The sequence below is a fragment of the Salvelinus alpinus genome, chromosome 19 (genome assembly GCF_045679555.1).
Source record: "Salvelinus alpinus chromosome 19, SLU_Salpinus.1, whole genome shotgun sequence".
NCBI lineage: Eukaryota > Metazoa > Chordata > Actinopteri > Salmoniformes > Salmonidae > Salvelinus > Salvelinus alpinus.
This window is the reverse complement of record NC_092104.1, coordinates 51,627,690-51,645,806: the sequence shown is the minus strand read 5'-3', so window position 1 is coordinate 51,645,806 and position 18,117 is coordinate 51,627,690. Positions and strand designations below refer to the sequence as shown.

Sequence of the window (18,117 nt, the reverse complement as noted above, 5' to 3'; positions counted from 1 at the left end):
ATAATACTAGCAGATGCAGAATAGATCCAAATGGTGTGAACATAGTTAGCTGGATGTGATGGTCTACCTCTTCCTCCAAGTTGAAAAGACAACCGGGACCACAACCGTAATCTTTGAACACAGAATTGGGTTCACTCCAAGGCATGGTAGATGTACTGTAACCTCAAAGCATTTCCTTTCATCCTCCCTTCCAGTCAATGGGGTATGTACTGTGTTTTGTGTTCGCACCATTTAGTCTTTCAGCGAGTGGCAGTGACACATCAGTGAACACATTTCAGTGAGATTGAGATTTTATCGTTTTCAGACAATGCCTGTGTATGTAGAGGTTACAGCTCTGGACAACCGTGCTATGAAGTACAAGTGGCTTTGAAGTCTGCCCAGACAAAGCAGGCACTATAGGCAACAACTGGATTCCACGAGCTACACAGATTAAAAGACTGTCTATGAGAATGTTCACACATCTGTCACACTAGATGACAATGTTTCTCATTTACAAGGAAGTGCTGAGTTGTTTTGACACGTACGAATGTGTATTAAATATCTGTGTCAAGGCTTTTGGAGGTATGACATTCAAAATAGATTGTTGGACAGGAAATGTATTCTCCTGGTGGCTATTCACACTGCAATCTGACAATGAGAGTCAAAACTAGATGATTTAAGTCACCTTGGATAAGAACACATTTTTAGGCAATGAATAATTAAAATTGCTTTACAGTGCCTTTCAGAAAGTATTCACACCCCTTGACTTTTTCCACATTTTGTTGTGTCACAGCCTGAATTTAAAATGTATTAAATTGAGATTTTATGTCACTGGCCTATACACAATAGCCCATAAAGTCAAAGTGGATTATATATTTTTTTTATCTTTACAAATTAATGATAACTGAAAAGCTAAATAAGTATTAAACCCCTGTGTTATGGCAAGCCTAAATAAGTTCAGGAGTAAAAATGTGCTTAACAAGTTACATAATAAGTTGCATGGATATAAAGGAAACCGCTCAGGGATTTCACCATAAGGCCAATTGTGACTTTAAAATGGTTACAGAGTTTAATGGCTGTGATAGGAGAAAATTGAGGATGGATTAACAACGTTGTAGTTACTCCACTTCTAACATAAATGACAGTGTGAAAAGAAGGAAGCCTGTACAGAATACAAATATTTCAAAACATGCATCCTGTTAGCAAAAAGATACTGAAGTAAAACTGCAAAGAATGTGGCAAAGAAATTAACTTCATGTCCTGAATACAAAGTGTTATGTTTGGGGCAAACACAACACAACACATCACCGAGTACCACTCATCATATTTCCAAGCATGGTGATGGCTGCATCATGTTATGGGTATGCTTGTCATCGGCAAGGATTAGGGAGTTTTTTAGGATAAAAAGAAACAGAATAGAGCTAAGTACAGGCAAAATTCTAGAGGAAACCCTGGTTCACAATGCTTTCCAACAAACACTGGGAGACAAATTTACTTTTTAGCAGGACAATAACCTAAAACACAAGACCAAATGTACACTGGAGTTGTACATTTTAATGTTCCTGAGTGTTACTGAGTGGCCTGGTTAAAGTTTTGACTTAAATTGGCTTGAAAATCTATGGCTAGACTTGAAAATGACTGTCTAGCAATGATCAACAACCAACTTGACAGAACTTGAAGAATTTTTAAAACAACAATGTGCAAATATTGTACAATCCAGGTGTGCTGTAATCACTGCCAAAGGTGTTTTTTTTTTTTTCTTTTTTTTTACAAATGTTAGTTTTTTTTCTCCCACTTTGACATTAAATAGTATTTTGTGTAGATCGTTGACAAAAAAATGACAATTAAATCCATTTTAATCCCACTTTGTAACACACCAAAATGTGGAAAAAGTCAAGGGTTGTGAAGTTACTGTAAATGTCGAGCCTCAACACTGTCCTTGATACTCTGGGGCTCAAGGTCATCCAAGAACATTCTAGTAGTAAAAAGTTGAACGTCAGTTTCCTTGATGAATGAGCCCTTCAAATGAATAAAGCCACCTTGATTTAAAAGACTGCCATCTTCGGATTTGTCTGAGGCCTAGTGTCCTTTATGGTTGCGCCCTCTTTGAAGTTAAGATGAGAAACAATTGACTTCATACATGAAAGATATAAATCTTCAAAGATCTAGGGAGGCCTTAGGGTTGTTTTTAAATCCCCCCTAGTTGCTCTAGGCAGGGCAGCTATGTTTGATGGAGACCAAGTCACTGCTGGTTGAGAAATGCCTTAACCCTCCACCTACACTATGAGAAGACGGACTGCCAGCTCCACAGCCCTCCTCTCTCAACAATGGATGCTTAGGTCTGACATTCTCAGTCCTCTAACTGTGTTGTTCTCAAGTCAAATCCAACTCTTTGAACTGCACAATTGTGGACGATTAATATGCTTCAATTCAATGTCACTAAAGAATTCTAACAAAGTTTTCCATGCCCTTCCGAAAGTAAGCAAGTGAGACAGAGACATATGTATTTATGTTTTAGAAGGATTATAATGGAATGAGCAAGTACTGCCAGAAAACTGCTCAGACACTGGCAGACACTTTTTTGGGGGACAAAATATTTTAGAGCTGCTAACCTCAAGTGCTGTTTGGTTATCTGTTCGGCCCTATATTTATCTATAAGTCAAACGTTTCAGTCCAACACTTCTCAAATATAACAACATCTCCAGATGTAATTTCAGTCACAAGACAATAACTTAGAGACCACAGGTGTCACGGCTGTTGAATGAACAGGACCAAGGTGCAGCGTGGTGAGCGTACATGTTCTTTTATTTAGAAAAGACGCCGAACAAAACAATACACACTACATGTCACGTTCCTGACCTGTTTTCTGTTAGTTTTTGTATGTGTTAGTTGGTCAGGACGTGAGTTTGGGTGGGCAGTCTATGTTTTCTGTTTCTATGTTGGTTAATGGGTACCTAATATGGTTCTCAATTAGAGGCAGGTGGTTTTCATCTCCTCTGATTGAGAATCATATTAAGGTAGGTGTTGTCACATTGTTTGTCGTGGGTGGTTGTCTCCTGTGTCTGTGTTTGTTTGCACCATACGGGACTGTTTCGTTCGTTCATCGTTTTATGTAGTCATTTTTCCTGTTCGTGCGTTCTTCGTGTTATATGTAAGTTCGTATGTTCAGGTTTGTCTACATTCGTTTTGTTATTTTGTAAGTATTCAAGTGAAGTTCGTGTTTTTCGTTTACACTTAAATAAATTCATTATGTCTAAATACAACGCTGCAGTTTGGTTCAATCCCTGCTCCTCCTCTTCGGATGAAGAGGAAAAAGCTCAGTGATTTCACAATGATGCCAATGGTGACTTTACAGATACAGAGTTTAATGGCTGTGTTAGGAGAAAACTGAGGATGGCTCAACGACAACATTGTAATACTAACCTAATTGACAGAATGAAAAGAAGGAAGCCTGTACAGAATAAAAAAATGTGGCAAAGCAATTCACTTTTTGTCTTGAATACAAAGTGTTATGTTTGAGGCAAATCCAATACAACACATTACTGAGTACTACTCTCCATATTTTAAAACATTGTGGTTACTGTATCATGTTATGGGTATGCTTGTAATCGTTAAGGACTGAGGAGTTTTTCAGGATTTGTTTTTTTTAGGTAAGCACAGGCAAAATCCTAGAGGAAAACCTGGTTCAGTCTTCTTTCCACCAGACACTGGGAGATGAATTCACCTTTCAGCAGGACAATAACCTAAAACAAAAGGCCAAATCTACACTGGAGCTAAGCACAGGCAAAATCCTAGAAGAAAACCTGGTTCAGTCTGCCTTCCACCAGACACTGGGAGAAAAATTCACATTTCACTAGGACAATAACCTAAAACACAAGGACAAATCTACAGTGGAGTTGCTTACCAAGAAGACAGTGAATGTTCTTGAGTGGCTGAGTTACAGTTTTGGTTTAAATCTACTTGAAAATATATGGCAAGTCCTGAAAATGGTTGTCTAGCAATGATCAACAAACAATTTGACAGAGCTTGAAGAATTTTTTACTGAATAATGGGAAAATGTTGCACAATCCAGGTTTGGAAAGCTTACCCAGAAAGACTTTCAGCTGTAATCATGCCAAAAGTGCTTGTACAAAGTATTGACTCAGGGGTGTGAATACGTATGTAAATGAGATATTTTTGTATTTCATTTTTTCAATAAATTTGTTTTCACTTTGTCATTATGGGGTATTGTGTGTAGATGGGTGAAAAAAATCAATCACAAAATGTATTTTGAATTCAGGCTGTAACACAACAAAATGTGGAATAAGTCAGATCAAATCAAATCACATTTTATTGGTTACATACACATTGTTAGCAGATGTTAATGCGAGTGTAGCGAAACGCTTGTGCTTCTAGTTCCAACAGTGCAGTAATATCTAACAAGTAGTCTAACAATTTCCCAACAACTACCTAATACACACAGATCTAAAGGGGTGAATGAGAATATGTGCATATACTGTAAATATATGGATGATTGATGGCCGAGCGGCATAGGCAAGGTGTAATAGGTATAAAATACAGTATATACATATGATGTGAGTAATTCTGGTAGTGGTAGTTCTGAAGGCTCTGTAACTCTAGGAGCATGGATGGGCATTGGGTAACACATTCATCAAGGAGTTGGAGGTTATCATTTCGCTCTCCATGTTTATAGTGAAGAGGACTTCTAATGGAGCCATTTTATTAAAAACAACCCACTGCCGTTTCACTTGATGCAGTATCTTCTCCCTCCCTTTCTTTGCCAAGATGCTTGTCATCTCTTCTGCTGCATTTTTATTGAATCATCACTTTAGTAGCCCACAACCGCCTGTTTTTTTTTCTCCTCTTTAATTTTTTTTTGATTGTCCTGGAAAGTGACCTCTAAGAAATGCATGACACAGCTCCTTTGATTTGGAGGTCTAATCATAAATGTAATATATTCTCTGATATATGAGATTGTACCATAGCCATATAAAACGAGTTACATTTGCATCAAAGAAAATAAGCTTTCCCTTTGAACGTTCATTTATCTAATATCTTTTTTTTCATTTCAGCTGCCGATGTTTAATCTTTTAATTCTTTGTAGAAGCCATAACATCATTTTTTCCAAGTGTAAGGCTGGATTTAAGCTGATAACATTTTCTCAAATATCAAGAGTCTACAAATCTGCTGCAAATAGGACAAATTAGATAGGACAAATGCTTCGTTATTATTTGTGCTTTATTCGTCAATTAATTTAACCATTTGATTTTCACCTATATCATTGATCACTAATTCATTTGCTGATATATTTGAAATCATTTCATCCTTGTCTTTGCAGGAGTTATCCGCGAGAGTTACCAGAAGGGGCGTGACCAGCTGGTCCCTGTCACACTGCTGGCCATCGCTGTCATCCTGGCCTTCGCCATGGGTGCCATCTTCTCTGGTATCCTCGTCTACTGTGTGTGTGACCACCGGCGACGAGACATTGAGCTGTCTGGGCGTAAGGACAAAGACCACGACAGGAGGGGCTCCATGAACAGCGTGACCAAGTTGACAGGCCTGTTTGAGACCGGGGCCAAGGACAGTCGCCCTGAGGCCATCCTCACCCCGCTCATGCACAACGGCCGCCTCACCAATGGTAAAATTCTGATCAAAGCCGACCAGCACCACCTGGACCTGGCTGGCATGCCCACCCCAGAGTCCACCCCCATGCAGCCCCGACGCAAGCCCAGCCGGGGAAGCCGCGAGTGGGAGAGGAACCAGAATCTGATCAATGCCTGCACCAAGGACCTGCAAACCATGGGCACCCCAGTCATCCCCACTGACCTGCCCCTGAGGGCCTCCCCAGGCCACATCCCCAGTGTGGTAGTGCTTCCCCTGCCACAGCACCAGCATCAGCAGCCCTACCAGCATGAGTATGTAGAGCAGCCCCACCGCAGCGACCTCAGCCAGATGAGCCTGGGTGACCAGGGTGCCACACTGGAGTACAAGGCCCTAAAGAGCCCCTGCCACAGCCTCAACCTGGTGGAGAGCGACGGACTGCCGCCCCGAGTGCCCCAAAGGGAGGCCTCCCTCACCATCCCCCCTGCCGTGCCCCAGATGGGCAAGCGGCTCGAGGTGCACTCCTCCGTCTATGGCCATGAGTACAAGCGGGGCTACCCGATGAGTGCCCAGAAAGGCTCTGCCCTCAAAAAGCACAACACCAACTCATCCAACTCCTCTCACCTGTCCAGACACCAAAGTTTTAACCACGTGGAGTCGCCGCCCCCCGCCCCACAGAGGGTGGACTCCATGCACATGAATTCCCAGGGGATGTTCCACTCCCGACAGCCCAGCATGAGCTCTTACGGTTCATTGCCCCGGACCGGGGTCAAACACCTCAAGCCTGACGTACCGCCCAAACCCTCTTTAGTGTCCCTCTCAACGAAAGTCAATTCCAATGACTCCTGCACATAATCAGCACGCTCAGAATACAGAACAGGAAACACAATTGCATCTCCTTTTGTCCTTGGTCTGTGTACAGCAAACACAACACACTTTTTAAAAGATTTCTTTTCTTTTATATATATGTAAATATTCTACAAATGGTTGATGTTGAGCTCAGGCTGTTGACTCCCAGTTCCCCAGAAACACGGAACACTTGCTACTGAGAAGAAAATTACTCTCATGAATATTTAATTGACAAGCAACATGTCACCCCTGTAGCATTCAAGACAGTGGCTGTGTTGGACTTTTGAACACTATGACTTGACTGATGTTTTGTTTTCTTAACTGACTGCTAAACGCACATAGACAGTGGGAGAAAAGTGGAGCAATTATATACTGAGGACTGGGGTGTTCTCCCAGCAAGCACTTGGGCACAGCGAGCTCTGACTGGAATGACAGCTTCAGTTTACGTGGAAAACTGTGAAATGCCTCTCAGTGTTACAGCTACTGGACACGGCAATCAAGTTCTGCGTTGGTTGAAAAAAGCCTTGGTCTGAGAATCTTCTACTGCATTGGTTACTGAATAACACATGACTGTTAATAGTAATAGCTTGTTGTATTTATTTTTAATAAGTGCTTTTGAAGAAAATACTGACATTTTAGGCTCAGAGAGAAGAGTTATTTAAATATGAATTATTCAAGAATGAAATTATTTAAAGTCAATCAACTGGAGCCAGTACAACTTTCTTGACACAAAAGGTCCACTAGGTCTTCTAGCGCCTTGGGTTTTTGAAGCTTGGGATATATGTGACCTCTGTATGGAGGATATATTTATTTAACTGTGCCAGATGGGACCTACATGATGGAGCAGAACCTCCCATGTTAAAGAAGTCAGAAAAATACAAAAAACAGAACTCCTGAAACTCACTCCCTCGATCACTCCTCCATGGGCATCTCCATACGTTTGGCACTGTGGTTTTGCAGTCAGTCTCTCTCTCCCGGTTGGCTTCTGGCTCACTGTGTATTAACAAGGTTCACTCTTGCATATAAACGTGCAAAGGGAATAAAACGTGGAATTCCACACATGAAAAAGAGAAGCGTGAGGATGTTGGGCGCTCTGCCAGGTGTGGAGAGCGGCCATTTTGGCAGGTACTGAAATGTCTTGTTTTCTCTAGGCGCGTCACGCAGTCCTCTGATTGAATTACATCTGTTGATAGCCTGTTTCACTTCCACATGTAAAGTTGTGCCTTACACCCTGAGTAGTGACATTTTCTTTAGCTGGTAACTATGTCTCCTCTTTGTATTTTCTTATGTCATCTTTCACTGGTTTGATAAAGGCAAATAAAGAATGTGTTCTTGTTGTAATTCTGTTCCCTAGAAATATACAGACATATTCTTCTTTGTGGTTCATTTCTGATAGTGCCAATGATGCGCTTAAAGCAACCCTTTTTGTTGTGCTGGCAGTGTCGATGATGTTGTTGTGTGTGGAATTTTTTACTTTGCTGTTCGATTGGAGGGATTCATGGTTGTTCTTGAAATGGCCTCTTAGGGTCTTGCTGGTGCACAGCAATAATCAAACACTAACATATGAAAAACACGCCAGTAGACTGTACAGACATGGCACCAGGTTCCTAGTGTACACGATAACACTTCAGTTTCTAGGCAGTGAAAAGCAGGCTGGTTCCTGTGATAGAAAATAGTTTTTAAAAAATTAGGAGACGTTTTTTAAAAACACATGTTCCAGGACGATTAGAGTAATTTAATTTGTACTAACTCTCTTTATCAATGTCTTATGAATGACAGTTTCATTGACCAATCTGATCACATTTTCATTGATCACATCTCCCCAAATCAACAGAGCACTCCTTTAGTATTGTGTGTAGATAGGTGAGTTTCTTGATCTCAAGCAGATTTCCATTTACAATGGTGGAAAGCCAACTATTTGTCATCCACAGCCAATGCAAGAAGAACGAGTAAGATAGTTCCACTTCTGAGGCATATACAGTATGTGTTAATTGAACTAACGTGTACATAGAAGCTTATAGGGTTCGATTGCAGCGACTGCGACATGCATCATGATCAGATTAGGTTTAGTAAAGGGAAGGTCATTTGAACTTTCCACCCCAATAGTGCAGATTGCATCTCTAGCCACGGTTGACATGGCTACTGTGGACAGTGTGTCTCTTTGGTGTGTGTGTGCCTTTGTCTGTCACCCTTGCTATACACTGCTAGATGCAACTGAGACAGACTCAACTCGTTTTGAACTTTGTAAGCTTGTAAGATATTGTGATGTCACAAGTTTTTTTGTTGCCCTATTCCACTTAACATCTGATTCACAGCTTAATGTATGTTGTAAAAAAAAACATTCTCTTTAATAAAATTAATAAAATTAAATGCAAAATGTAATAAAAAAAAAAATATTGTCATGAAGATGGTTGTATTTCCATGATTTGAGAGCAAAACCTACTATAAAAAAAAGGATGCTTTCTCTGATGTTAGTACAACAGAACACATAAAATGCTTTTAATTAACTTATGGGAAAATACAGCTAACTTCCGTGATATGGTTCTTATTTGTGCTAAGAGTACAAGAGGTAGCACTTTAAAACCTATGTTATGTTGATCTAAGATATTTTGGAGGATTGTTGGCAGTGTTTCAGTGTGAATGAACAGGCTGATAAGAATCAGTCTGGAGCCATTAACTGGTTTCCAGGTTGGAGTCATTCATTCAACATCACCTTTATGATACGAAGGTGAGTCACTAATGCGTAGAGATTAGGTTACAAGGATTTGACGCTAACATTAAGGGTCCTTGTTCTCTCACAACCTTGTATTGTTCATTCACCTGTTTAATACCTTTGAGTCACATTTTCACCACAAATATAGCAATACAGTCAGTGGTAGAGAGCACAATAAGTACACAATCAGCTCTTTTCCATAGTAAGTTCAAAAAGGAGACTGGAACAGCTCCATAGCATCACAAATTCAAAGCAAACATTATCTTATGCATCTACCATATGTCTTTGTGTTTGTTAAACCAGTTAAACAGATAGGTTCAGGAACAACAAAGCTTTTGGAAAAAATACACATAGCGAGAGATCAGGGGCCTGCTAATAAACAGACAAAGTGCTCACAGTGTATCCAAACGTAATGTAAGATAATGTATATGTACACTACATGACCAAAATTATGTGGACACCTGCTCGTTGAACATCTCATTCCAAAATCATGGGCATTAATATGGAGTTGGTCCCCACTTTGCTGCTGTAACAGCCTCCACTCTTCTGGGAAGGCTTTCCACTAGATGTTGGAACATTGCTGCAGGGACTTGCGTTCATTCAGCCACAAGAGCATTAGTGAGATCAGGCACTGATGTTGGGCAATTAGGCCTGGCTCGCAGTCGACATTCCAATTCATCCCAAAGGTATTCGATGGGGTTGAGGTCAGGTATCTGTGCAGGCCAGTCAAGTTCTTCCACACCAATCTCGACAAACCATTTCTGTATGGACTTCACTTTGTGCACGGGGGCATTGTCATGCTGAAACAGGAAAGGGGCTTCCCCAAACTGTTCCCGCAAAGTTGGAAACACAGAATCGTCTAGAATGTCATTGTATGCTGTGGCATTAAGATTTCCTTTCACTAGAACTAACAGCCCCAGAACATTATTCCTCCTCCACCAAACATTTTGCACTATGTATTCGAGCAGGTAGCGAAACCCAGATCCATTCATCGGACTGCCAGATGGTGAAGCGAGATTCATCACTCCAGAGAACATGTTTCCACTGCTCCAGAGTCCAATGGTGACGAGCTTTACGTCACTCCAGCCGACGCTTGGCATTGTGCATGGTGATCTTAGGCTTGTGTGTGGCTGTTTGGCTATGGAAACCCATTTCATGAAGCTCCCGACGAACAGTTATTGTGCTGACGTTGCTTCCAGAGGCAGTATGGAACTTGGTAGTGAGTGTTGCAACCGAGGACAGACGATTTTTACTCCCTACGAGATCCAGCACTCGACGGTCCCGTTCTGTGAGCTTGTGTAGCCTACCACTTCGCGGCTCAGCCATTGTCGCTCCTAGACATTTCCACTTCACAATAAGCACTTACAGTTGACCGGGGCATCTCTAGCAGGTCAGAAATTTGACAAACTGACTTGTTGGAAAGGTTGCATCCTATGACGGTGCCACGTTGAAAGTCACTGAGCTCTTCAGTAAGGCCATTCTACTGCCAATGTTTGTCTATGGAGATTGCATGGTTGTGTGGTCAATTGTATGTTATGCCTGTCAGCAAAGTGGATTAATTTGAAGGGGTGTCCACATACTTTTGTATGTATAGTGCATCTGATAATGGACAAAGAAAAATAGGCACGTAATAAAATTTGCTGCATGTTATAAATACTCTCCTGGAAGAAAAAAAATCTATTGGAATTCTGTTTGGATCGTGATCTACTGTGACACAACGGTGGGACTACTCGATAGCTTCAGTGTTTGCCAGTAAACGCACAAGCACAGACATAACACCCCCCCTTCCACCACCACGTCTCCAATCCCTGCTGGCAAGGCTCTGTGCTCATTTTGAGTGCTGCTGCCCCACAATCTGTGGTCACAACAAGCTTAGTGGAGTAATCCTTGACCTCTCATCCAGCTATCAGTTCCCACTACTGATACATCTCTTAATGCCCTACATCCTCTTAGTATGTGTGACATTCCCTGCCACTGGTCCACTGTTTCAGCCAAAAGAGTAACCATCACAGAGACTATACAGTACAACAATGTCCCTCTTAATGTCCGTTTGAATTAATACAGTTCAACAAGTCATTAACCACCAATGGCCCCATTAATGATAATTCTCACTGGTTGCTTTGGTTTATTTCTCATAATGGTAGCGTGTGTCTATTTTACAGTGTATGATTGTGAAGCACGGTCCCTAAGTCCTCTACCCTATTCTACCTCCTGCTAGCCCAAACCACAGGAGGAGAACCTAACACAAAGCAAACCTGAGAATGGAATGTAAATCAAGGATCGATGATGTTGGTGGCTGGCACATAATGATTGTTCATATGAATTCCTATGTCATGCGTATTGAAGACACAACGTCCCTGAGAAAACTCTATCAGAATCACACAAAAGAAGAAGAGCATGCTGGGGCCCCTTGACAATTAGGTACTACTACTGTGGCATTGAGATTTTAGAACACAAATAAAAAGAGGGAAGGTTGATGTGACATGTGCAGGACAGGGCTGTTCCATGGTTTAATTTGAGGGCATCATGGTGGTGGTGGGAACAGGGCAATGAACTATGGGAATGAGGAGAGAAGAGGCATTCAGTGCAAATCTTGAGCACACATGTGGCTTAGCATAATGGTTGGCAGGGGGATCAAAACAATGCCCACGGGTGACGTGAGGGAGTAGAGCCGAGCAGAGCAGAGCAGGGGGACTTGGACATGGTCCTCCCCCTCACTCAGAAGCCACTGCCTAGGACTGGAAGTGACTGACTGGCTCTATCTAACAGGAGCAGGGGGTAATCCTCGGAATAGGTTTATATGCTGAAACCTGACTAGGAGCAGCGCAATGTCCTAATAACACTGTCATGATTAAATGAAGACCCTTTTCTATTGAATTATAACAGGGGCCCGTAGTTCTTCCTGGTAAGGTTGCATGGTCAGGAAGAACTCAGATCTCAAATCATGACAGTGTTTTCTGGGTATTCTGATGGCCACGCCAAGGTTCTTTCACACGGCAGTCCATTGTGTAGCATGATCAGGAACAAGCACCTGGTTTGAGAAGTGTGAAATAATAGCTCTTAATGATTGTTTAATGAGTTTCATGCCTCGTGATGATGGGTAATAGTCAGATATCTGGTTTGACTGGGATTATTGTCGGTCATCCCAATGGCAGTTGGCATTATGATGACCGCTCTGATAAATTGTGACTGAATGTTGTTGATGTATAGCTAGAAAGCGCATACTGGCCACTGTTCCCCTTCCTGTTGTAATTAAGAGTGGTAGAGTGGGAGGTCAACGGAGCGATGTAGCGAAACTCTCACCTCACTCAACTGACGCAAAACTAAAAGGAACTTAGAAATGTGAAAGTTATGGCGTAACTGAAAATCGGTTGTGAAAGTTACATTTCCTACAGACACACTGGTTTTATCATATTGTTTCCTTTTCTCTGATTTGAAGACGTGTGTTGTTCTATGACTTTGTTGTTCTATGATTTATTTATTTTATATAAAGGATCATTTCATATTTATTTGGTATCATTTTTTGCCCCACACTTTTCAGAGAGCTGCGTCAGCTAGAGCAGTAAAGTACACTGACGAACAGTCAATGGAAATTATCAATGAGCGTGTCACCAGCACGGTGGCTGTGCGTGCCTTCAAGGCTATGGTGAAATGGATGGCATGACAAAGGACAATGAACACATCAGCTGGCATGGCATATTAGAGTGAAGAAGAACTGGCACCAGAATCATTCATCCACCTGTCTTGTCCGAAAGTCTACCAACATGGCCGTTTATCGAAGGATGCCATAACCATTTGAGATACAGACACATAGTTGGAGCTGGTATGATTGATAGGACACAAACACATGCAGGGAAACATCTCACTTCACTTCAGATAGGGCCACAAAAAATACTCACGACTGCCTAGTGCAAAACTTTTGTCTGCAAACAAAATTGACACAAACGGGGGATTGGAGGGACGCCATGTGCGACTGACGTGTTTTCCGTTTGCTCCCGTGGTATTTTTAAAGTTTATGTGAAGTTTGCAGCAGAACCGTATTTATTTTCATATATTATTTTGGTGATCCCTTCCCGTAAAAACCAAGACTACTTTACTTCCAAATGTCAGCATGTCGGCGAAACATAAGGCTAAAAGCATGACTTTGAGAAAACCCGGCCTACAAGACACACTCTCATCACCGCCCTCTCCTGAGCCTGACGGCCCGGGGACTGACACTTTACCCGGGGGGGCGGCTTGGCCTGGCGGCGCTGAAATGAACATTCTCGAGGCCATCAAACTACTACGCTCTGAGATAGTTGAAATGAAAACGGAGGTGGTTAATACGATTGAGGCCCGAATAAAGGAGGTTTCTGATACTTTAAAAGCAGATCTAACCATCCTGCGGAACGAGACGGTGCCAGCAATCACATCACTCAAAACAACAATGGCGTCGCACACTACAACGATTGCAGCACTGGAGACCTCCGCTACAAATGTCTCCGACTTAACTACATCCCTGGAGGCTGACGTGAAACGCCTCGCTGCGGATTTGAAAAAGGTGAAGGAGAGCTGTGTAAGTTTAGAGGGATTCTCTCGCCGCAATAACCTGAGACTTGTATCAGTCCCAGAGTCAGCGGAAATGCCTCGCGCCACGGATTTCGTTTCTGGGCTGCTGAAGGATGTTCTTGCCTTAGATGAAAAGCCCCTGATTGATCGTGCCCACCGGTCGCTGCGCCCAAAGCCCCGGGATGGGGAGAGGCCCCGTGACATAATTCTTCGAGTGCACTTTTTCCATGAGAAGATGGAGATTCTCCGACGAGCCCGCAATACCACTCTGAGCTTTCAAGGACAGAGCTTCTCCATCTACCAGGACTACTCCCCCACTGTTTCCAGGCAGCGCGCAGCTTTCGGGCAGGCCAAGCGACTACTTCGGGACCATCCAGGTGTGAAGTACGGACTGCGATTCCCGGCCCGTTTATGGCTATCTCATGATGGTAAAGACTACACATTTGAATCTCCGGATGAGGCTCTCTCTCACATTCAACGTCACATCAAGAAGTCTTGAACTTGCTCATAGTTCAGCAACTGTTGCTTGCGAACTGTGGATAGTAAGTAACCCACCTGTGGTACAATTATGTTTAGCTACAACATGCTAATTTTGTATAGTTGGGGAGTTGGCGAACCCATTCAGGCTTATTTGATGTGATTAAATGTTTTGATCATCTAGTGTGCTTGCCTTACAAGCATTCAGTCATTTTAATTTCATTGTATTGAGGTTTTACTTTACTCCTGTGTTTCTAGGCTGTCTTGCTCACCTATTCAGTTTGTTTACATAGTGTCTCAGTGACTCAAAATATTCTTGGCTATTTGTTTACTGCATCCGTTTGCATTGACCCAGTAAACAGTAAATGCTTCCCGAGGCGACACGTTTTTTGGGGTCCTCACTTAAATTTTAAAAGTTCTGAGCGTCATTTACGCCCAGCAAGCGTTCAACGTTGCGCACACGTAGTTTTTTGGTATTGGTTGTAAGCTGTCTCAGCATTCAACTAGACAACTATTATAATAATAATCATTATTATTATTTTTGATTGTCTTACTACGATTTCCTTACCTCAAATTAGGTCTTCGGCTGAGAGCCTTTATACATTTTATTTATTTTATTTATTTTCTCTCTCAAATGCCTGTTATAAGACTGGGAATATAATTATATACATCTACAAGTGGTGCTTTTGTAATTTCGTTTGCACAAGGGATTCACTTTTATTTATTTTTATAACTCCCCAATGGTCAGACACATGTGGTTTGCACTTCCATGCCATGTAATTATCTCAAACTAACAAAACAAACAAAATTACACACAACCAGACACTTGAACAACTGTTAGTCTGTGTCACCCAATTACAGAGTCCTGAATGAACAGAGCTAATCCACCACCATTAGAAATCACTTACTGCATCTTCACACATGTATTTTTTTAACCTTTATTTAACATTTAAGTCATTTAGCAGACGCTCTTATCCAGAGCGACTTACAAATTGGAAAGTTCATACATATTCATCCTGGTCCCCCCGTGGGGAATGAACCCACAACCCTGGCGTTGCAAGCGCCATGCTCTACCAACTGAGCCACACGGGACCACATTTAACTAGGCAAGTCAGTTATCAAATTCTTATTTTCATTGATAGCCTTGGAACAGTGGGTTAACTGCCTTGTTCAGAGGAAGATCAACAGATTTTTACCTTGTCAGCTCAGGGATTTGATCTTGCAACCTTTCGGTTACAAGTCCAACGCTCTAACCACTAGGCTACCTGCCGCCCCAGTGACATCCCCTCTGCTATCAGGCCTTGTCTGATATCTCTGTACCCAGACTTGCTGTGGGTGTGTGTGTGTTTATCTCCTAGGTGTGTAGTGGAAAGATGTCATTGACCTTGGATTAAATCACCTTGTGTTGCTTTCTCTTCAATTCTCAGACTAAGAAAGTGAGATGAAACGTTGGTGTGAAATTGCAAAAACCAAATTGCAAAAACCCTAGCTACTTAGATGTGTTGTTCTTAAATGTTGTGAAATGATTTTCAACTTGGCATCTGTTCCAAAGCTGAGATTACCCTCGCTAGCTACACCATGTACCTGCCTCACCTTGCCCCGTGCCGCTGCCTGCCGTGCTGCTATGATGCTCTGCTATATTTACTACACATTACAACTCATTGTTAATAATCATTCCGAGGATTACCTGGAGGTAGTCACATGATGTGTGACGAGCAAAAACTAAAGCCAAACTATCTGGCCAGGCCTGCACCCTGTTGGAATATTGTTGGAACACTGGACACGCAGACAGACATGGCGAATAATGGCCCCTCGTGCATCACCCCTCCTTCCTTCTCTGCCTGCCACCACCCCTGTCACCTGATCCTGGTGGTATGGGGAACGGCTGTCATGTCTGTCCCCTCCCCGCACACACACCCACCCACACAGATACAGACTCTCTCTCTCTCTCTCTCTCTCTCTCTCTCTCTCTCTCTCTCTCTCTCTCTCTCTCTCTCTCTCTCTCTCTCTCTCTCTCTCTCTCTCTCTCTCTCTCTCTCTCTCTCTCTCTCTCTCTCTCTCTCTCTCTCTCTCTCTCTCTCTCTCTCTCTCTCTCTCTCTCTCTCTCTCTGCTATAATCAGGGGGGCACAGCTGTGGCCAGGGTCACCGAGGGCTGTAGAGATCACTCGTGGAGGATGGCTGAGGAGCTGGAGGTCACCAGTGTCGTAATTATACGCCAGAGGTGGCCCGGCATGGAGCACTCCCATTGATTTTTATGTCACACAGGATGGAAATTCATGGATGAGATTTATTTCCGGAACCGATGAAAGATTTCGAAGTTGCCTGGTACAAGGTCAGGTATCATCATTATGATTTTGGCACGATTATGTTTTTATGTGTGGAAATTAATTAATTCAGAGATTTTGATAGACTGTCAAGTGTGTTTGGGAGGATTTCGATTCCCAAATATGGAGACGTGACTGAAGTTCAAATCATCACAGCCCCAAATTCAAGAGCTTACAATCAAAATCACTGAATATGAAATCATTTACTGTAGCACATGCATGACTAAAGGATTTAATGAATAAATCAACTCTTTAGTCTCATTTGTGATTATCTGACCGCAAACCAATTGTCTTATGATAAAGAGCTTATACCACACTAAGTCCTTATTGTAATTTCTGTGTCAAACCTATTTCATGTCATTACAAGGGAGGTCAAGGGCCCGGACCGATTCTAGGTGGATCATCAGTCACTTTTGACATTTAATATTGAGCCCTATGTGCCTGGGTCAAAAATAGTGCTTTACATATGGAATAGGGTGCTATTTGGGACGCAGCCCTGGTCTGAGGCACATTAGGGAGCGCAGAGTGAGTGCCTGAGACAACTCATCCCCATGACAATATGATTGGAACCAAACCCATTGGAGACGTTTATCCCATCACTTATTGCTATTTTTTCTTGTAATTATTATGGAGATTACTGTTAAGGGTTGTTCATTGTTTGCTCACAACCATTAAAGTGACAGATCATTGATAGATACAGGGGAGAATGATTTATTACTGCAATTCCATTGATTTAACACAGAATGTATTGTTGTAAAATAATTGTATGCAATCATGCTATATAATAATATGATGAGTTCCTATCTAACGCTGAAATATCAATGTGAGCAAAAATGTACAGAAATGAACAATTATTTCTTACACATTGATGTTGCATATCTACACCAATTTTAATTCAATTTTTCCCAGAATTGATTTACTATTCTTTCTAAACATGTCACACATCTCCCTCTCCATGCACTAATGCAGGTCCATGTGAATCATAATGTGTGAGTTCTCAGATGTGTTGCTGTGCTGATGATGTGTGAGATAGTAGGGCTGAACACCATGACCAGGGCATGCGTTGGTCCCCATCTCTTCTTCATCCATAATAGATGAGGGGGGTGAAACGTCCCAGGGGTCTGTCCTCTCCCTCCCCATCTCGCCAGCTGTTCTCAGCCAGGGCCCCATTTGCATGCATGCTTGTCCACTTGCATTCATTATGCTGACAATGCAGCTGATCCACTACGGCAAAGCACACACCACAGCCGCTCTCACCAGGCTTCTATGGTACACATAGGTTAGTAGCACAAGGTCTGAACTGGCTCCCTTCAGGAAGTGAAGTAGTGTACCTTTAGACAGTGTTGCACAGTACCGCGAAGATCACCTTCTAATGGGCCATCTCTTAACGCCTCTGGAGATCAACTGCTATCCGCACACATCTACAGATACATGATAAGGCCGGGCAGGCTGGCTGGCTGGCTGGCTGGCTGGCTGGCTGTACATCTCCTACTACACCCAGATAATGTTATGTATTTCCTCCGCCCTGACTAGATGGAACAATCAGAGGGGTGCTTTTTAATGGGGCTGGCTAGTGAGGTTTACAGCCTTGCATAATGAAGTAACAAATACAGCTAGGATTATAG

The 18,117-nt window shown here is 42.3% G+C and overlaps 1 protein-coding gene across 4 annotated transcripts in view; it reads left to right on the top strand.

Moving 5' to 3' along the window:
• Positions 1 to 8,835, top strand: part of LOC139545798 (semaphorin-6A-like) — a 93,707-nt gene extending 84,872 nt beyond the window's left edge. For all 4 annotated transcript variants that reach the window (XM_071353980.1, XM_071353979.1, XM_071353982.1 and 1 more), the window contains one exon: positions 5,318 to 8,835. In XM_071353980.1, the coding sequence (XP_071210081.1) occupies positions 5,318 to 6,435 (1,118 nt within the window). In that variant the 3' untranslated portion in view covers positions 6,436 to 8,835. The remainder of the gene's footprint in view (positions 1 to 5,317) is intronic.
• Positions 8,836 to 18,117: the final 9,282 nt, after the last annotated feature.